The sequence below is a fragment of the Macrosteles quadrilineatus genome, unplaced genomic scaffold, assembly GCF_028750875.1.
Source record: "Macrosteles quadrilineatus isolate MER2022 unplaced genomic scaffold, UCM_ALF_1.0 Scaffold_8__2_contigs__length_117827958, whole genome shotgun sequence".
Lineage (NCBI taxonomy): Eukaryota > Metazoa > Arthropoda > Insecta > Hemiptera > Cicadellidae > Macrosteles > Macrosteles quadrilineatus.
The window spans coordinates 87,265,175-87,287,910 of record NW_026542601.1 but is presented as its reverse complement, the minus strand read 5'-3'; the positions used below and the strand labels follow the sequence as shown (position 1 = coordinate 87,287,910).

The 22,736-nt window shown below is 32.2% G+C and overlaps 1 protein-coding gene across 1 annotated transcript; it reads left to right on the top strand.

Moving 5' to 3' along the window:
• Positions 1-2,344: 2,344 nt before the first annotated feature.
• On the top strand, positions 2,345-11,448 carry LOC129000533 (glucose dehydrogenase [FAD, quinone]-like). Its single transcript, XM_054427495.1, has 3 exons — positions 2,345-2,640; positions 8,264-8,465; positions 9,248-11,448. The coding sequence occupies exons 1-3, from the start codon at positions 2,345-2,347 to the stop codon at positions 10,946-10,948; spliced, it is 2,199 nt and encodes a 732-aa protein (XP_054283470.1). The 3' UTR covers positions 10,949-11,448.
• The last annotated feature ends 11,288 nt before the right edge of the window (positions 11,449-22,736 follow it).

Here is a 22,736-nt window from a genome sequence, read left to right as displayed (position 1 = left end):
GACGACCATACAAAGTAGGTATTTTAAGCCAAGTATGAATGGAGATGAGTGTAGGATGAGTGGTGCGATCTTGTAGTCTTGTTATAGTAACTAAGGACTTACAACCTATCTTTTTTGACAAAAAGAAGCAGTAGTAAGTTAACGTTACAACTATAAGTAGTAAGTGGTAAAATATTTAATATTAAAAAAAAATTTTGTAGGTGCTTTGTTTTTGTTTTTGATAGTCAATCCATTTTGTAAATCTATTTTTATTCAAACGAGCTCGCGAACAAGCATGATCGAATCATGGGAACAGGGTTATACGGGGAGTTTTATGGGGTAAAAATAGGTTTTTTTTTCATTTTCGACCTTCAAAAAATAAAATTTCCCAATTTCTCTCTTGACCATTTTTAAGAGCTCAAAAGAACAAATAAATTAGTATATTAAAGTGTTTTGTATGGTCATTTTGTTACAAAAAAATTCAAAAAATTGCAAAATAAAAAATTGTCAGGTTATTCTTATGGAGAATAAGTAAACTGTTGTAGTTTGTTTGCAATATTTTGATCAAACTTGGCAAATCTATTTATTTTATACTCAGCTATTAATTTTTTTTACTAAAAAACACCCTGAATACCCTCCCTGTAGCAGCAAACCCAGGTACTCATTAAACCTAATGTTATGGAAATAGATTAACTTCATTGTAGGTGTTAGCCTCCGGATTGCCAAATAATAATTAAAAAGTTCAAATACCTGCTATTAAGTAATCCAATAGATTAAATTGAAATTCAAATCATGCAAATGGGAATTCGCTTAATAGCAGGTTACTTGTTTGCTTTACTTTTTAACATGGCTCAACTATTTCTTGACAGGATAGTAAAATTTTTGTAATCCTTTGATAATATTTGCCATGAATGATCATTTTTCCGGTTTTGGTTCTTTCAGATGAATCCTGACTTGTCACTTGTAAAATGCCAATACTGCAGCAAAAGTTTTAGTAAGAAGAGTAATTGTAATCGGCATTTGAGAAATGTGCATAAAATAAACTTGAGTTGTGAGCCAATTACAGTTAAAGTTAAAGATCAACCTAAAAAGAAGTCCGTCACTTGTGTACTCTGTGATAAAACTTTTGCAACTAAACAATGTCTAGACCGTCACATGAATGTAATTCATTTTTTTAATGTAAAGAGATTTAAGTGTTCTACGTGCACATTCGAAACACACCATCAAAGAAACTTGACCCGGCATGCCCTTACTTGTAAGAAAGGGGAAGAAAGACTTCATCGCTACAAGTGTTCAAAATGTCATTCAAAATTCAAAAGAGAACGCAATTTTGAAACCCATATAAAGAGATGTAATAATAACAAACTGCGTCCCCCAATCAGAAAAATAACAAAAAGAAAATGTCCCTTGTGTCCTTATACCTCTTTAGAGAAAAAAGTAGACGATATTTACAGCCACTTTTCAAAAGCTCATGATATAATAATACAGAAAACCAAACATACGTTTGAAAATATTGATGACTTCTATCAGTGGAAAAATAAAATTGAAAAAGAGTCAACCACTTTCTACAGAAAAAGGCTTGCAAATAAATCATTAACATACTATCAGTGTCACAGATGTGGGTACCACAAATCAAATGGCCACCCTAAACGCCACATGAAAATAACAGGATCATCTAAAATAAATGCATATTGCCCTGCGACCATAAAATTGAACAGGAAGAAAAATCAAGTAGTAGCATACCATATTTCGACTCATGTTGGCCACAGAAATGAGCTGAAACACAAAAGAATCTCGAAAGAAGAAAGACAATCGATCGCTTTAAAACTAGCTCTTAAGGTCCCTTCTGATCAAATTTTAAAAGATGTAAGAAATTCATTAACAAACTTTGAATTGCAAAGAATTCATTTGCTCAACAAAAAGGACATCCAAAACATTGAACAAAGTTTCAACCTTGGGGATGAGGCTATAAAGCATCCATTTGATCCGGTCAGTGTGCAAGCCTGGGTTGAATCAATGAAACAATCAGATAACACTTCACTCATTTATTATAAACCGCAAGGGATCAAAGATGAATGTGAGCCCAGTTTGGAAATTGATGATTTCATTCTTATTTTCATGACCAAATCTCAGGAGGAGATGTTTAAACGATTTGGAAATGATGTTATATGTATGGACGGCACTCATGGTACCAACAGCTATGGCTTCCAGTTGTACATCATGTTGGTAATGGATGAAAGCAGGGAAGGGTTTCCTGTTTCTTTCTTAATAAGTAATAGGGGGGAAATTAAGACGTTCACATTGTTCATAAGGAAAAATAAAAGAAGAGATTGGCCCCATAGCTGCCAATTTTTTTATGTCAGACATGGAGGACAGCTTTTACAAGGCTTGGGTGACAGTCATGGGCCCTGATGTGGAACAGCTGTACTGTTCATGGCACGTTCTAAAATCGTGGAAGCTGAACACAAGGAAAAAAATTAAAAATAAAGAAACACAAGCACTTACCTTCAAAATTCTCCAGGGCCTGTTATATGAATTGGACAAAGAAACATTCCATCAACTGTTGGACAAAGCAATAGAAAAACTAAAAAACGACTCTGAAACAATTGGATTTGTGGAATACTTCGTAGATCAATATGTAAGGCATGAAAAGTTTAAGAGGTGGGCATACTGCTACCGACTTAATAGTGGTATAAATACTAATATGAGTATAGAAAACTTGAACAAACTTCTCAAGTATTGTTATCTGAATGGGAAAAAGACTAAACGCCTAGACAAGACTCTGTGTGCACTTTTAAATTTATTGAGAGATAAACTCTTTGACCTTATTATTAAAAACCAAAAAGGCAAAGTAGTCAAGAAATTGCAGAACTTAAGGAATAGGCATAAAGACAGCCATGCCCTGAGTTATCTTCAGGCAGTTATAAGATGTCTTCTCGCTTCATTCGAAGGTCGTCAAATCGATAATAAATAAACAAAACACAAACACGTACACGGACATAAAAAAGAACATTTTTACAGCTTTAAATGTTCTTTTTTATGTCCGTATACGTGTTTGTGTTTTGTTTATTTATTATCCATTTGACGACCTTCGAATGAAGCGAGAAGACATCTTATAACTGCCTGAAGATGACTCCAATGTGAGTTGAAACCGGTAGCAACTCAGCTACAACACAAGATCGCATAAATGCACGTATTTTACACCAATTTATTGAGCGGAGCGAGCGAAGCGAGCGTAGCTCTTTGGGATCAACTTCAATGCAACAAATAAAGCAACATCACTCAATAACGGCAGAACACATTTCAGCTAAACTTAACAAGATCACTTAGACTAATAGTGAGATGGTTAATAAACACACAAATTTCAATTAGATAATGCTAATGCAATTTAAAACGAACTTAGAATTTTCAAATTTTAACATTAGGCTTATGGGACTAAAGTAGCCATATGACAGTTTTTTGTTTACAAGAAAAATGTAAACAAGAGAACCATAAGGTATTTCTGAACTTTATAGACTTTTCTTTTAGACGTTTTTAAACCATTCCTATGATTTCAATAAACAAGAAAATGCCGTTAAAACATTTTTTTAAGGCACGGAATTCACTGAAAATCGAGAAAATATACGGAACTACTTTCTCAATGCAAGGAGCGGAGGGATACGGACCAGTGACTACTTTCTTGGGAACCTATTTGTGCTGCCAGCTGATTAGAAACAGCCTAGAAATCAGGATTTAATAAGCGATATTTTGAACCGAATCGAAATCGATATTTAATCCGATAATACATCACAGGTTATATTATGTTGAATTACGTAGACGGTGCAGTAAGTTATTACACTTATCTAATTTAGGCATGTGGGGAAGGTAGGTCGGGGTTTATGAGTATTCGTGACTTCATTAAGTGTTTTGAAATAAGGTAAGATTAGGGAGGTAAAGTGTAGGTTATAGGTAGGTGATCGAGTTGTTTATTTGTGTTGCACCAAATAAACTGATAATATTTTCCTGGCCAAAACTACCATAATGCACTTTTGGAAGAGGTATCTGAATAACAAGATGTAGTAAAAACAAATCTGAATTATTATAATTTTAATCAATAAAACCAGCATCTATTGATTTTTTTTTTACATTTAGTTACTTAGGCCTACAAATATCAAATCACGTTTGTTCCGCTCAACTGGCTTTCACCTCTCTGAAAGCAACCCTAGTAATAATTAATGTTGAGGAAAGTGGGCTTTTAAATAAATAATATATTAAATAAATATGTTGAGAGTATAAATACTTGTAAGATTTAAAACGAAAAACGTGGGGTGCATGCAATGGATAATTTACAAGTACCTTCACCTGTTGAACTAATGTATTATTATCAATTAATTGCATGCACCCGACGTTATAAAGGAGTATACATAACTTAAAAGAATACCTAATTGGAGATAATTGTTCAGTATATTGCCTACATCATAAAGTGATTCTTGTTCTCAAACAGTATAAAATACTATAGGTAATTGTTTTGTTTCAGAACCTACTACCAGTAATGAAGGTTAAAGAGTTGTTCTCTTGTTCCTCTATATCAGAAGCCCTGGTTATTTCACCTTATTTTTTGCTTTATAATAATTGTAGTAGCAACAAAAACAGCTGTATATATAAATATTATGTTCACAGTTTTAGGCTGATTAAGGGGGATTATTTATTAATTCATGTATTGTATATAAGTATATTGTATATATAAGCAAATAAGTTTTGTCATATAGTTGTTTCAGTCCTCAAATGTTGTAAGAACTCTTTTCATTGTATTCATTGCATTTAATTTTTTATTTAATTGTATTCTATTCTGTTGATAAAATCTTGTTCTTTTTTATTTGCAATGTCGAAGGTCATCACAATGTGGGGGTCATCAAACAAAACATTTTTACTATTTCTTTCTCAGTCATTTGACAAAGCAATATTTTGTAATATCCCATGAGGAAAATAAAGAATTTATAATCAGTATGTCACAGTACTGGGGGCTAAAATTAATGGTAATTACATTTATAAAGGTGACATCATAAATATTCTATAAGAAACTGGGCTGAACTGCCCAAAAACCTTTTTTCACATGAGATTATAGTAATATAATGATATGTTCACAATGTATATGTTCCATATGTTCCATATGTATAATACATTTTGATTTGTTCTTTATTTAGTCAAATTATTTTCTATTTTTAGTCCTAAGACGTGTATATTAAACAAATATATAAAGGGAAATAAGAACCACCCAGACGGTCCGTCCTTAAGACCACTTTTTTCAAAGATACAAAGTGGATTTCTGTGGAGTGAAATACTGGAGTAAAATTAAAAGAGAACATCAACTTGAACTTATATTTTTGTATTTTGTTGTAAAATTTAACGAACTGTACGCACTTTTACTACTCTATTATATTAATACTGAGTGTTAAACACATTATCATTACTGTGTTACACATTATCAAATCCACAATTAATTATTCAAGGAAACCAGCGTATGGATGATATGTAAATTTTGTTAACGTGTATGGTTTTCATTCAAACTAATTATATCACTTTTTTTAAAAGCTAATATTAAAAATTCAGTTTTTCTCAAATAAGCCAATCACATAAAACTATCAACTAAGACACTAGGCCTATTATTTACAAATCTGTGTGTATTACCACGTACACTTTGTTTGCATTAAAACATGTGGTTATGTTCTTAAAAACCCCACAAGATTCATATACTAAGTTAACTAGAGGACCATGCTGCTCCGCAGCGAGCGTTGAAATAAATATCATGTACCCTACATACATTGTTGTCTTAGTTCGTTCCCGGTCGTACTGGTTTGTGGACTCATTTGTAAATGTATTTGACATGTTTTAACCAAAATTACACTAGCTTAACTTAAATAAAATCAAATGGTTTTTACTCAAGCTTAAGTTATCGTTCTAATGGGTTTAAAAATAGACTTGAACAAATGGTGCTTTATGGGGGAAAAATTAGTCGTGGGTCCAAGTCTTACCAAAATACCCTGGGGGTTAAGAATTAAGTTACGTTTATATTCCATGTAGGATTATACTGTTATTTTGACTTGAGAAATTGTTGTCTTTTTACATTTGAGTTAATATTAGCCTAAGTTTACAAAAATATGAAGACCTAAGACCTTTCTGATAACGATCTAGAAAGTGTATGAATTTATATGAAGTTGATTGAAGAGTTTTTGCTTGTATTCAAAAATATATATAATATATTTAGGCTAGTTGCAGTCCATGGATAAATTTTTGTATGGTCATTGTAGAAATTTAAATTAGGCCTATATGATGTTTAAGTTATTGTTCCTTCGTTAGCGTTGCTAAACATAGATTAAGTTAGGCCTAGAACTACTAGCCTATAAATAAATGTAAAATGTATTACCGTATAAGATAAATTGTTATAAGTTAATGATATAAAGAGAAACATAATAGGCCTAGTTAGTTTCAATACCATATTGTAATTCACCTAATGCTAATAAGTTTAAAGGGATAAAATGTAATTAAATTCCATTATAAATAACGTTGAAACAAACCGATGAAGGGCAGTAAAAAAGGCGATTTATTTGATCTTAAAATGGAGATGAAGAAAGGTAATCATTTATTATACTGATATACCTATCATGAGGTATAGCCTAAAACAGTTTTAGGCTTGTTGCAAGATTCCATAATGTTGAACAAAACAAAACAAGGCACCTTTAATCAATCACTAAGAACAAACAATATACTGTAAACATAAACATAACCTCAATTTATAGAATTGATTTGTTGAGTTCACTCTACTACCATTCGCGGTCGCGGAACGAACGACGGACGGAGCCGGCAGTGTAGTCTCCAGTTTCTCAACATTTTGCCAGACTAGCCGCTAGTCTCAGACTGCCCCAAGAAATGTCCACTGTCCGCTGGTCTCGGCTTCTCCCCACCACGTCTACGTCAGCGCCCCGAAGTCGCGGCGGCCAAGGCACGAACTAAGAGGCATGACCAGCAGTGGACATGTCTAACATTGTTGTCAAGCGCGCTCAAGCCTTCGCGGCCTTTAAATAATTAAAACGAACCCCCCAATAAAATGTGACCATTACAAACTTTAGACGAAGAAGAAATCAGCTGATCAAAACGAAGAAAAAAGGAACACCCCTCACTCTAAATTAGGGGTTAGGAAACAACAACGTTCTTTTACATCAACTATTATCAAAAATAGCTACTCTCTGTACGGAGTAATAAAAAGTATTTAACACAGAACCCGACACGTTCACTTTGAAACTATCTAATCAAAACAAAGAATCGAACCAGTATAAAACTGGTGTAGGCCAGTTATAATTTCATCGCCGCGCAGTGTATACAACGACGGTGAGCTCGAGAAATCACCTTTTATCAGTACGTATGTGTCCTCTATATCGGTCACGTTAAAATATGTTATTGTTTATTGTGATTGTCCTCGTAGGGTCCAAAACCTCATTGTGTGTTTCTAAAAGGTTAGTACGATTAAAAGCAAATTTTATGTTACACGGAGTTTTTAGTTTTCTTCTTTAAACTGGCGTTTCGTTTCAACAAAATAGTTTTAATCACTGAGGGTTGTATTATTGATGGGATAAAGGGTAAGGAATGTCAACCCAAAACTTTAAAGAAAAAGATCAAGTGAGTATTATATAAATAAGTTTAGGAAACATAAGCTAACCGGTTAATTCATTTTATTTGCGGGCTATGATGAAAGTTTTCCAACATCTCTTTAGTCGAATGATTTTTTTTTTCAAACGTTTTACCTTTCTCAACTCACCTTTACCTCACCTTTTGTACGTGAGAATGAAACATTCGTTTACTGAAACATAACCAAATTAAGCTAATTAAAAGTTGGTCCGTATATTACTTCGTTGTGTGTCGATTGATTGAATGTAAGGTATATTGGTATTAACTTAGCCAGTAATCCGGTAATATCTTAAACATATACATATTTTGTACATGTACAAAAATACATGTTGTACATGTACAAATTTTTAGTAAACAAAACTCAGAAATAGATATTTTTAAGGAATTAAATCTCTATAAAAATCTGGCACCTAAACTTTTCCTCAACTTTCAGACAAACTTGACATTGGAACTACACACAGCCTGATAGATCACGGTCGTTGTCAATACTATTGAGTAGAACGGCTGATCAAATAGTAGGGTTGCAAACAAATACATTTATAGACGCAGTTGTTCATTTTACTAAGGGGTCTAAGCGTGTTTTATCCATGTAAATCTAACTAATATTTTCATTTCATTTGAGTGTGTCATGTTCGTCCTGGTACGATGACCCGGCAGCCCAGGTCATTCAAGACGTGTTGTCTACTCTAGTGGAAGGTGACTGTACACTTGCCTGTCCCCTGGACTACCCACCACCCTACCATCCCATAGATGGTGACTACTTTGATTTCATCGTCGTGGGTGCCGGGTCTGCAGGGAGTGTGGTCGCCAACCGACTGTCCGAGGTGATTGTTGTAAAGTAGAACGAAGAACAACTGTTATAGTGGTACTGTTAGTATTGTTTTATTTTATTCTTATCGATGCTCAGTAAGTACAGTTCCATGGACTACAGGAAATTTACTTGATTGAAAGAATAATAAACAGTTTCATTTGAATAACGTGTCTTCAATTTGTTATTCAAAGAGAGTTATTTGTTATAATGTAGGAATTGGATAAAATATATTTATTTTTTACACAAATAGAAACTAAAATCGATATTGTGAGTCCGATTTGTAGATATAATAAATAATTTAATGGAATTTAATGCCGTTTTAAATCAAGTGAATAAATCATAAATATAATTTGGTAATTGGATACTAATACTTGAATATGCTGGACCAGAAAACAAGAAAGATCTAGAGAATGAATCATTAAACGTTAAAATATGTTTATCTTTCATGTTAGCTCATATTTTTTTCTATACTTTGATTCTTGTGTCCAAGCTTGCCTCTGAAAAATACTTTTAATAATTAGCTCAACTGTTATTGAAAAAGCTGTATCAATGTAAGTTGGCCAATTGTATGATTTAATTTCAAAAACATACTTAGTAACACAATACAACAAAAACAAATTATTATACGTGAGTAAGATAAGTCCCTTTGGCTATTTTCTGACATATTTTAGTTATCTTATCGGGAAAAATCACGAAATCTAAACCCAAACAAATGTTGTGGTGATCAAGATTTGTATGTGACGTTTGTAATCATGAAATAAATTAGAAATAACTAAAACCCCTTGGCATTTATAGGTAACCGGGTGGAGAGTGCTGTTAATAGAGGCTGGAGGATATCCTACGAAGACTTCAGAAATCCCAAGCTACGCAGATCAACTTCAACTGTCTGACATAGATTGGCAATACAAGACTAGCCCTGAGGAGCCAAACTGTTTAGCATGCGAAGGTAGAAGGTGCAACTGGCCAAGAGGAAAAGTATTAGGAGGATCCAGCACGATTAATGGAATGCAATACATGAGAGGAAATCCAAGAGATTATGACAGTTGGGGAGCTGATGGTTGTGTTGGTTGGGGATACAAGGATGTTTTGCCATACTTCAAGAAGTCTGAAGACATAAGATCACCTGAAGTGCTCGCAACCCCTGATGTATTGAATTATCATGGCTTTGGAGGGGAGTTGAAAATAGAAGATTTCTTTACTACTTATGAAAACCCAGTAGCAAACGTGTTTGCTGCAGGGATGGCTGAACTTGGCCACTATATCAACTTAGATGCGAACGGAAGATTTCAGTCTGGGTTTAATAAATTCCAGGGAACATTAGAGAATGGTAGGAGATGTAGCACGGCCAAGGCCTTTTTGTCACCAATATCTGAAAGAGAAAATTTCAAATTGGCGACAAACCTATTGGCTTCTAAGGTACTTATAGATGAAGCAAGCAAAACAGCTTACGGTGTCGATGCTATAGACATTACAGGTAGACTAGTTAGAGTCTATGCTAGGAAGGAAGTAATTGTGTCTGCAGGAACTATCAATACTCCTCAATTGCTTATGTTGTCAGGCATAGGCCCAGGAAGACATTTGAGCAGTTTTGGAATAAATGTGGTATCAGATTTGCCAGTCGGATTAAATCTTCAAGATCATTCTTTCGGACAAGGTATTTTATTAACATTCGACTATATAAAACCTTCAGCAAACGAAACGCTTCAAGAAGATATGTTGAAATTTCTTCTAAATAAAAGAAGTAGATTGTCTACTATTGGATTAGATTCATTCAATGCATACATCAATACTGAAAACCCTTCAATAGACTATCCAGACTTTCAAATTTTACTTACTGACTTTGCCAAAAACGACTCATTACGTGTGATAAAATATATGGAAAACGCTGGTTTTGTTGATGGTGTTATACGTCAATATTTAGACATCAATGCTCATTCATACATGATACTCTTTAGGACTTCTCATTTGAAACCCTACAGCAGAGGAAGAATCGAGCTGCAAAGCAAAGATCCACGGGTACATCCAAAACTTATAGCAGGCTATTTTACTGACCCTAGAGATGTTGATGCTTACATAAGAGCAATCGAGCTATATTACAACTTGGTAAACACAGAACCATTTATGAGAATCGGTGCTAAGCTGCATGAAATCAAGATACCAGCTTGTATGCAGTTTCCTTTCTTATCTCGTGATTATAGGGATTGTTTCTTGAGACATTTAACGACGACTCAGTACCACCAGGTGGGAACGTGTAGGATGGGAGACCCTAATCGTCCAGAGACAGTCGTAGACCCTAAACTGAGGGTCAAAGGAGTTAGGGGTCTCAGGGTCATTGATGCATCTATCATGCCTACAGTCACCAGAGGTAACACGAATGCTCCTACAATCATGATTGGAGAGAAAGGAGCCGACCTGGTCAAGGAAACTTGGCTCCACCATAGGACAAGAGCACACTATAACAAACTAAACCAGTTTATAAATATACTCGGAACGTAATTTTAAATATAGTTGTGGTACATTATAGTTGTTGATACGAAATTTGTTTAATATATATTTTTTACTTTTGTATATTTGCACAACAATGAAGATTATTATTTTAATTCCATTAATAAATCAGTTACAACTTTTCTAAGAATATTTGTTTAGATGTGTGTAAACTATAATTTTGACTAAAAAACTAAACTAAATACATTTTATTTTCGTGGTGGAATGCTGTTATACACACCAATAGTAATTTGAGTTGAACCTTATGTTGTATGAGTATAAAGTAAAATCTAGCAGTTCTACAACTCGTTGTGAAAAGTTTTCAAAACAACGGTGACGTGGTGTTTGCTACCAGTGTTTACCTGTTGATAGTACAGTTGGTCTAGACCCATACAAGTAGCAAAGCTTTGTAATGCTTGGTTATGAATGGTTACAAGTTAACTAGCATTAGTTGCTCGCATATAAACAAACGCTTTTCTTACACACATATTTTTTAGTTTAATATGATTCTCTGCAGTTTTATTTAATCAAATATTGTAATAAAATAAAATAAAATCATTACAATTTAAACAAGTAAATATGAATAGTACAAATGTAATCAATGTGGTTTTTATTTTATTGATATTAATATCAATATTACTTCCCAATGCTTTAGGTACCTCAAAACATGAACTTCAACAGATTATATCCTGAATGAGTGGACAACTACTCTCATTTAAGTTAGTTGAATTCCTGATCAACGTCGTGTAAAGTTTTAGTTAGTTCATATTTTTCATTCTCTCAGAAAACACTGGAAACCATTCAATTTGTATATTTAAATATCTTGCAATAAGATTAAGATCAAATAATTTTCTGTATTCACAATATTGGTGATAATCTCCTTAACAAGTTGCCTACCAGTTGTCACGCTCCTCTGAATTGTATGCCTTGTTTAAGGGGGTGATTTAAGTGTTGTTTAAACATGGGCTTGCTCATTTATTTGAAATAAATTAACAAACATTCAAATGTCCAGTTTTGTGCGATATTTGACGTATTAATTTCTAAGGTTTACTACACATGCTGTCAACCAGTTAAAATAACTTGTTATAGAAAGATTTAACCAGCAAAGTGCAACGGAATTGTTTGTTTTTTAAGCTGTGTACGTCTTGGTAACCGTTATCGTGGATATTTATACCACACTACACCAACTGATTTTTAAATTTTAATGTTAACTATTGTATTTCAGCAAACAAGGTTGTTTATCACTTTGGGGCACCTTTATTTATTTTGTTAGAAGGTTTTGAAACCGAGAAGTATTTTTTCTTTTTACGTTTGAAGACAACTTCCGTTGCAGGTACAGACAAAAGGAGACTTAAAGAGTATTTTTTTTTCAATGTTGACGGTTTTGGAACTCGGAAAGACAATCCAATAATCAAAGTATGAAATTCTGGAGAGACTGTTTCCCCTTACATTGGTTTGAATTTTCATAAGGTCCTCTGATAATATCACTGTTAGTTTGTTTTTTATGCAGTCTACAGTACTATACAAAAGCTTTAAAAGTGTGATATAAGATTTTTTTCGTAATGTTATTTAAATGTGGAATGAATATGTCTTGTTTATAGAAATAATTTATTAAAAGTCCAATCAGACAAATTTAAACTCGCTATGCAGGTTTGCTGCATGTAATTCATAGAAGTCCACTATTTTAGGAATCTGACATTGATACAACATATTCAAGTGTAACAAAAGTTTACAATCATTACGTCATACAAATTTATTTATTTATTTTTAGAACACTTCAATGTACTTTAGAACGCAGACAAAGTTACATTTAGAGACGATCGAAGAATCAGCTCTACCCAAGGAACGAAGTTAAACTTAATGAACCGAATAATATGAGATAACTCCCAGACGTTGGGCTCGAAGAACGACGTAAGACCCTTTTCAAAGCTAATCTTTATTTAATCTTTACTTAGGATTACTATACTCAATTGTATTTATTTAATACACCAACCCTATAAATATAAATGTAGGACTGTCATTAATAACAATATAATACTGTCATCTTAACTTATGTAATGGTTCAAATGCAGTATTTTTTCTGATGATAAACTGTTTATAAGCCAATTCAATTGCTAAAAAAATTGGTTAATTTTGTTCAGCACTTATTAATATACACATTACCAACATAAAGGGCACAATAATTCATTTATTTATGAGCACATATCTAAATATGTGATCATAAATAAATGAATTATTGTGCCCTTTATGTAATGTATGCGTTATGTATGCCTTACTAATAAGGGAGTTTACATCAATGCCAGTTCTGAAGTAGTCTGACTCAGACCCATTCAAATTTATATTGGAATTATATGGAATATCAATACCCAGACATAAAATATTCAAAACTGGGTTGCCAAACAAAACAGAGAATAATAGCTGCGATTTTGGCCTGCTATATAACGACTTCTAATGGACTAGTAGAGAAGGTTGTCTTTGCATTTTAATATTATATACAAATTGTCATAAAAATATAAAATAGTGAAACAAGGTACAGGCTGAGGTACCATTCTCATAATTACAATTACATTTTATATTTATTTAATCATAAACTATTTCAGTGTTTTTTTTTACCTGTTATGATACTTATTTAAACGCTAGTGGTGATGGAGAGTTAGCTGCACGATAATTATACGTTTTATTGGTAACGAGTCACTATTGGATGGATCCATGAACAAATCACAATATATAGAGCGTATTAAGACTTAGGGACCATGTTACAAGCAAGAAATATCTCCAGGTTTTCGGATTTTCAGTTAGAAATTCGTAAAATAAATTATACATGTCTGTTTCCTTTTAATGTTATATTTGTTTGACAGTAAGCAGTTTAGACAGAGTTGCCACGTGATGAGAGTAGAATAGTTAACTAGTATGTTAAAAGCTGTTGAGCTCTTTAATAAATCATATTGAGTGATTTATTTTTACTAGAAATTACACAAAGATGTCAAAATTTTACTATCTTAAGTATAAAAAGGCCAATAGCCTACTGTACTAAAGTGATAAAATTTAATTTTAAAGCGCATAAGAAGAAATATATTCTAGCAATATATTATTTTATTTTATTTTTATTTTTTTGCTTGTCATTAATAACAGGCTGGGTATACTGTACACTACAATTAAACATTTTGTTCACACTTAAACACTATTATTTTTTTACTATTATCTAACCTTGGACCGAGTGACATGACTGGATAGTTACTATAATATGACATCCTGTTTTACCATTTAGTAGTTCATAATCATCCCCACTTCATAATGCAGTTTGTAATGCATTGCAGTTATTCACTATGGGTACGCTTTTAGGGTATGTACTATACATCAGGGCTATTAAACCTTACGTATAAATTATGTTTTGTTCTTGCACAATACCCAGGACGGACATTAGAGGTCTGCTAATGATTTAGATGCAGTTAACTGAATTGATCGTCCTAAGGTCAGTTAAATGTGTAAACACCAGCATGTTGTTGAGAAAACCGATTTGGATATTGAATGAATAAAAGCCATATGCATATTTTATCGTTTAAGTATTCGTCTGTATATATGTCATATGTATTTACCATTTCATTGTAGATATTCTTTATAACAGATAAACACACAGAATCTTTTAACTAGGCAATCTATGAAGGCATAGTACAATCAAATGTCTCGTAATATGACTGCGTATACATGGTATAAAATACCACATCATTCATATACCAAACTATCATGAAAAGCTGCGAAAATTGTTTTACATATGCATAGGAGCTTCGGCCTCTTGGGGTTTTAAAATTTGCATCTTAAGAATGTGCAAATTTTTTATTGGTTTTTTTTTTCACGGAAACAGTTAGAAAAACACATTTTTAACCAAATTAAATACACTTTTGTAGGGATTTCAATTCAATATTTCATCTAAAAAAAAAATATTTCAAAGAAAGCTTTGAAATACAGTAGAACTAAACTTATTCGCAGTCTGCAGTAATAATATGTTTACTGAATGGTCAAAATATTTTACTACATTACCTTTACACTCCCATTTTAAGGTTACTACTCGGCCTAAGACTTCTAACTGCAAATTGGTTTTTGGGAAAACCCTCTAGAATGTTATCAATGCTGAGATGATTGCTTTCGTACGAAAATGATTCCGAAATATCTACTTGACTGGATAAAAAGTCGTAATTGCGTAACTAAGTTAGATTATAAAGAAGTGCAATTGTTGTAATTTTAAAATACATTACACAAATTGGACTGCTTTACCACTACGAAACACATTTTATATACGATTTTCTGCAGACTATATTTTTTATCATAAAACTTATACGTTAGAAATGTTGACAGGGACTAAAGTTGACTTCGAAAAAAAATGTGTATTTAAATTTATAAAACCATTACGATTCAAGTAAACGTTTAATATAAAGCCAGAAGGTTGGTAATACATTAAACATACATAAAATATAACACTTATTCTATCTTATTTTCTAACAAAAATACAGGCTAAACATAAGTGATTCAGTTTATTAGTTTAATTTAAAACATGGAATCGATTCTGAAGCATTTCACCTTCGCCACTTGTGCCATAAAGGTTATATTGTCTAATCATTTTAAAATTTAAATAATTTAACTTAAAACAATAAGTTTTTAAGTTTAATATGCAACACACTGAAAATAATAAAACAATTAAAATACATTCAGAACTAAATTTTTGAAACAAAAGTGTTCAAGTTAATGCAGTTAGTTACTGGTTGCAGAAACCGTTTTCAATATGAAAATGTGTATTTTAAGATATTGTAATTACGGAAATTCAAAACTAATTCCAACAAAGACAATCCTGATTGTGTAAGGGAAATTGTTTAGGTATATCTTGAAGAGCTTCTTAAATTGAAATCAAGAATGGCAGTTGCGCTACATTCTACTTACTGAATAATTAGCATGTAAGAATATGTTTACGTACCAAGATCTATTGTTATTTATCTAACATCTAGCACTATTTTTTTTTTACTCAACATCCACAAGATAGACCTTATTTATTGAACATGTGATTTTACGCCCAGTGCCTGAATTGAGAACTGATTAAGAAGATAACGTATTGATGTAGTCTAATCAATGCATTTCATTTTGACAACGGGATCATATTTTCTTTCAGCTCGTTTATGGACCTCGTCCAACTCGATGAAATATAAGAGGTTACAAATCAACGTTTCTGCGGCGTCTACAACGTACGAGATATTCTTGTTGGTGCGACTTGCGTGTTGTAACAATGCTACATATTATTATTCTACGAAAAGATTTACTCATTATTTCGTATAAACTCTTTATGGAAACAAATTTTCCAAGATGTAATTTTGAGATTGATAACGGCAGTTGTTTATATTTTTTGCCTTAAAAATTATATGAAGAATCACGACATTTACTCACATCCTTGTTATATTAAATAGTTCTTAATATAGGCCTATATGAAATATAAATATCATATTAATGTTAAACGATATACCAGCTAAAAAAAAATAATTTTCTATCCAGGCAATCTATTTGCCTCTTGATTCTGTACTCCTTTGACATATAAAATCAGCATTTTAAGATTATGTGGATTATTTAAGTTATTTCTTTCCATGGTAACAGTAGGGAAAGTGTTAACAGTTTTAGCTCTTCCTTCTTAAGTTTCTCAAAATGTCCACACATTATTCAGCTGATGCGAAACAATGTGTAAGAGGCTTGTAAAGCTAAATACGCTTTCTTATCCCCTGGTGAGATTGACGAATATACAGTACTACGGTAAACGTACCGTATAATGTAGATCACTATAAAGCAGAATCCTAGCTAGCTGGGTACTACAACTCGTTTTCTATATTTGCTTAGAATTATTTACATAGTTTCTATTATGAGGTCCCATGCTTTGGCAAAATACAAACAAAGCATACTAATAATGCATTTTGTCCAGTATATTTCATAATTTAAATCGTTTAAGTATCATGCGTACCATGTCAAATTAACATTGTGGATTAAACCATAAAAAACTGCTTCGCCTTAATAAGGGAATGTTAAGTATGTTTCATAACATCCTTAGATTTTAACCAGACGCATAATACCTTCAAGTTCAAACAACTTTTAGATTACTCCTATAATGAATATTTTGATTAAACACCACAAATAACATAAGTAAGATAGCTTTAAACAGACAACTTTACTTAACTTACCCGCAGTAGTCATCATAGGGATGATGACATTTTTCTGAATATTTCACATTCTTTTTCTACACTACCTTTATCCCATTGTAAGATCATGAGTCTCGCCTATAGGAGTTCTAACTGCAAATTGGTGTTTTGGAAAATCCTCTGAATGGTTATCAAAGCTGGTGTTTTCTTTCAAACAAGAATGAACTACTAGGAAATACCTACTTTACAAGATCGAAAATTTAGTAACAAAGTTAATTAAAAATAGTAGTTCCTTTAATCAATAAACGTATAAATTATTTTGTTCAATAAACCCTTACCTTCATTCCTAGTCCTCCACGGCATTTACACAAACTACTGCATCTAAAACATAAAAATAGCCTATGTTAAAGAAACGATTAGAATTTTCAGCTTAAAAATTGAATTTTTTTTTATGAACTATTTTAATAACAGAGTGGAAGCACAATTCAAAGTTTAAAAACAAGTAAGACCTTGTAAAAGCATTAAATATTGTAAATGAATGTACATTTGTCAACTTGATTTTCTTGTCTTACGACCAAACTGTAGATAAGAAACTGAAAAGTGAACCAAATATTGGTCATTAAGTTCACCTTAAAACACAGGACCAGCCTCGAGATATTTTACTTTTATTTTGTTATTTATACCAATGCTTTAGTACAAACAAATTTAAAGTCCAAGTAGCATGGCTTTATTTTTACAGCAGTAATAATCCACGACGTTAATGATGATCAAAGTGCAGCCATATCTCGTTTAACTGAATGCGCTAATATTCAAATTATTGAAGTATATTATGTCCAGTCTATATGTAGTATTAAAAGTTGTCTTTTCTTAAAACTTTTTGAAGAAAGCGAAACAAAGTATTAAGATTTTTTTTGCGTTATACCATATAAATGTATGGTTTATTTTGACTTGCCATTTGTTTCTGTTAACAAATTTTCGCCATTACGGAAAATAAGGTATTACAATTATTACTGTCTTGAAACTAAAAACTAAAATTAGCTTACAAACATGTTTTTTATGAACACACGTTTATATCTATGATATATCAATGTCTTTTGAGTACCGATATTGCTTAGTAATCAAAGGTATAACTTTCAACACAAATGTTGTAGACACTCGCCACCAACACAAGACTAAATGAAAAATATAATTCCTAAAACTGTTTTTTATGGCCAATGTCTAAATAACAATTGAAAAAAAGTAGAGGATGGATGTAATGAATAATTTTTTGTTGACAACGGGATCACATTTTCTTTCAGCTCGTTTATGGATCTAGTCCAACTCGATGAAATATAAGAGGTTACAAATCAAAGGTTCTGCGGCGTCTTCAATGTATGAGATACTGTATTCTTGATGGCGAGTTTATTGCGTTGAGTTTTGACAATGAATTATGTCGAGTCTACAAAATACAATTTATTCATTTACTATGCACATTAAAGTAACCAAATGTTTTTAAAACAACGATTTAAATTGAGCAATAAGACATTTGCCATATTCATTTATCAACCTTAACATTTATTTCTGTTAATATAACAAATTCATTTATGGTATTATAGCCTACTGCTTCCTGGATGTTTTGTGCCTTAAATTATGTTTCTACTTCAATTGATAATATGTGGTTGATCAGGAAATTAATGGTTAAGTTATTGCTCGTATTTCTTCTATCTTAAATGCTATCACACTTTAATTAACTCTCGAGTTTGATCATTACCAACGTGCACTGTACATAGTGCAGCCTATGATGATAATGTTGATGATTATGACTCATGTGAAATGTTTTAGAAAAATTAGCTCTGCATCACATCAAATCGATCAATTTAATCTTTGTACATACATCTGTGCTTGATTAATTTTCACTACTAGTAAAATTATTATTTAAAGCCTTGTACTTTTTCGTTCACCTTAGTATGAAAGCATTCACCAATGTATTTATGTTCTTTTTCTGAGGTACTCCAAGTAAGTAAATGTGGAATGAAAGATTAAAGAGGACATTACGGGAGCTCTAACAATAAATCACTATTTGTATTTCAAGACTTTTCAAGACTCTGCCAAATGGAACCAGCACATTTGTACTAAACGGTAGTTCATTTTGTGAGATTTCTAAAAAACAGAAATCTCAGGTTGGCGTAATAGGTTCGAAGTTACTGCACCACTTTGATTAATACAACCCAACAATTCCATTCGTGTGTTTACCTATAAATATATTCTTTATAGGTGAAAAATAAATTTATGAGGAACAATAATTGTACACTTTTGAAAACACAAAACAAAAACAAAACTGTCTCTATTTAGCCTATGTCCTGAATTGCTCAATACACTTTGTAATTGAAGGAAAATTGTGCAAACATTGTGTTTGTAACTAAATTACCAAACTTATAAAACTGTATTAGAAACGCTAAATGTAAATTATAAACACATATACATTTACAAATAACACACATGTTGTATTTAAGCTAGTAGTTAAATACAATAATCAACAAATACGGGATTTTATTTAAGCTTTTCATACCACCGTAGCTTCGTTACCTTATTTGGTGATAAATCATTGATATTCAATAATAAATGTACATTACAACAAAATTCCTCATTAAACATTACCTAGCGATAACTGACATCATCCTAGTCAAAGCAGAAATTCCACTCGGTAGCTTATGTGTTGGGGTTAGACCATAACAATGTACTCACCCCTCAAAGGATTCAACCTAAAATCCTCTTCCATCATAGCTGAAGGTTGGGTGGTTGTTCTCAGGGTAATATTTATACGATTTTACCATAAAATTAGTGTTTTTAGTCTTAAATGTATTTTTTTTAAACTGAAACCCCCATCTACGGTAGGAATTGTTATAAAACTGTTTCGAATATGTATATATTCAATCTATAAAACAACGTTGCATTACATCCCTACACTCGGATGGTTACCAACAGACTTGAAAACAGAATGGCACTGGTTTAAAGTTAAAGGCTTTATGTTGGAGCCCTGTAAATTTGTAAATTGTGCCAACCAATCGCGTTCACTATTATGGAATGCCTCTTAAGCCTCTTCAGAACCTGCATTTAGCCGTAGTTGTAGAGTCGAGGAAACAGAATAGGATATGATCTTAGTCGTAGAGAACTCTCAGTAAGTAAATCCCTACACCAAACTATATTCATCAGTTACTAAATGTCTAGCAAGAATAGGATATGATCTTAGTCGTAGAGAACTCTCAGTAAATAAATCCCTACACCAAACTATATTCATCAATTACTAAATGTCTAGCAAGAATAGGATATGATCTTAGTCGTAGAGAACTCTCAGTAAGTAAATCCCTACACCAAACTATATTCATCAGTTACTAAATGTCTAGCAAGAATAGGATATGATCTTAGTCGTAGAGAACTCTCAGTAAGTAAATCCCTTCACCAAACTATATTCATCAGTTACTAAATGTCTAGCAAGAATAGGATATGATTTTAGTCGTAGAGAACACTCTCAGTAAGTAAATCCCTACACCAAACTATATTCATCAGTTACTAAATGTCTAGCAAGAATAGTATATGATCTTAGTCGTAGAGAACTCTCAGTAAGTAAATCCCTACAACAAACTATATTCATCAGTTACTAAATGTCTAGCAAGAATAGGATATGACCTTAGTCGTAGAGAACTCTCAGTAAGTAAATCCCTACACCAAACTATATTCATCAGTTACTAAATGTCTAGCAAGAATAGGATATGACCTTAGTCGTAGAGAACTCTCAGTAAGTAAATCCCTACACCAAACTATATTCATCAGTTACTAAATGTCTAGCAAGAATAGGATATGACCTTAGTCGTAGAGAACTCTCAGTAAGTAAATCCCTACAACAAACTATATTCATCAGTTACTAAATGTCTAGCAAGAATAGGATATGACCTTAGTCGTAGAGAACTCTCAGTAAGTAAATCCCTACACCAAACTATATTCATCAGTTACTAAATGTCTAGCAAGAATAGGATATGATCTTAGTCGTAGAGAACTCTCAGTAAGTAAATCCCTACACCAAACTATATTCATCAGTTACTAAATGTCTAGCAAGAATAGGATATGATCTTAGTCGTAGAGAACTCTCAGTAACTAAATCCCTACACCAAACTATATTCATCAGTTACTAAATGTCTAGCAACAATAGGATATGACCTTAGTCGTAGAGAACTCTCAGTAAGTAAATCCCTACACCAAACTATATTCATCAGTTACTAAATGTCTAGCAAGAATAGGATATGACCTTAGTCGTAGAGAACTCTCAGTAAGTAAATTCCTACACCAAACTATATTCATCAGTTGCTAAATATCTAGCAAATGGAGGTTAACTGCTGCAACTTAGCAATATTTGATGAATATTTTATATTTTAAAATATGGAGAACATTTTAGACCAGTTAACAATATAAATATTAAAGCCCCTTCTTGGTTAGAAGAGAATTTTTTTTTTATTAATATTTCCTCTTTAATTAATTACTAATTTAAAAATTTGTTTAGTATTATAAATTTTATTCGGAACAGACACATTTGATGCTCTTCAAATATCAATATGCTCTAATCTCATGATAAAAGATATAATATTAACTGGCCTGATGAGTACATCCTATCTATACAGTGCTTGTCAAGACTTTAAATTAACCTTATGACTTAGAACTTGAACAACATCTAAAACAATTAAAAATGGATTTCCAAAAAATATCTTTTCTAAGGAATTTATAAATTTGGATATAAATATTTTAAAACATGTTTTAAAACAGATGGCAACACATTAACGCTTCTCGGCATAAAATATGTGCATCGTTTCGTTTTCCTTCATCCTTAAACAGTTAAGATGTATGGTGTTTCTGAAACAGTTTGTTACTAGAGATGCAACTTTTTGGCCTGGAATTATCCTTTTTTGGGGAGCAAGATATAAAAGTTTAACTCCTTACTACAGTAATGACTGAAGTTGTACTAAGTAATACTACAAATATAAGTTGACAAACTGAAACTTTCTGACTCAATAGCGGCTTATTCTGCAAAAAAATCGAATACAAATAGTTAGTTTCAATATAAAGCATAAATGGCTTATATTGAATGTACTTACATAATTAGTTGTATGAAAATAGGAAATTTGTTGTTTTATCGTATTCAGCAGATGATTGCTAATTGTGATTTTTATAAGGATAAATGAAAAATATTTCTCCACTGTATTGATTAATTTATAAAAATTATGAAAGCTATATTGTTTTACCTACGACAATGCCAGAAAATGTGATATTATACTAATGCATTATTTTGTATTAAATCTGTTATGAAAAAATATACTTGACATATGAACAGGTGCCAGAAGTTAATGCGGGATTAAATTCAATCGGGTCTTCACTTTAGAGGCTAAACACGGCCCCAATTAGGTGAAATCCGCATTACTTTACAGGTTTGGCAGATTATCATTAGGCTTTTATAAGGGTTGGATTATTTAAATCAAAATCCAACGTTAGAGTGTTGAATGCCGTACATTCTGTAAATGCTATTTTAGTGTTAGGGTTTCCATTAAACATTGAATCATGAAACATCTGATTAGTTGACTTACATAAATTACAATTTTACTCATTTT

What these genes read in the sequence shown, in the direction of transcription:
- LOC129000533 (XM_054427495.1), top strand. Translation starts at nt 2,345, where the DNA reads ATGGAGGACAGCTTTTACAAGGCTTGGGTGACAGTCATGGGCCCTGAT. An exon ending in AGGCATGAAAAGTTTAAGAG is followed by an intron (nt 2,641 to 8,263) that starts GTGGGCATACTG and finishes ATTTCATTTGAG; the next exon opens with TGTGTCATGTTCGTCCTGGT. An exon ending in TCGCCAACCGACTGTCCGAG is followed by an intron (nt 8,466 to 9,247) that starts GTGATTGTTGTA and finishes TGGCATTTATAG; the next exon opens with GTAACCGGGTGGAGAGTGCT.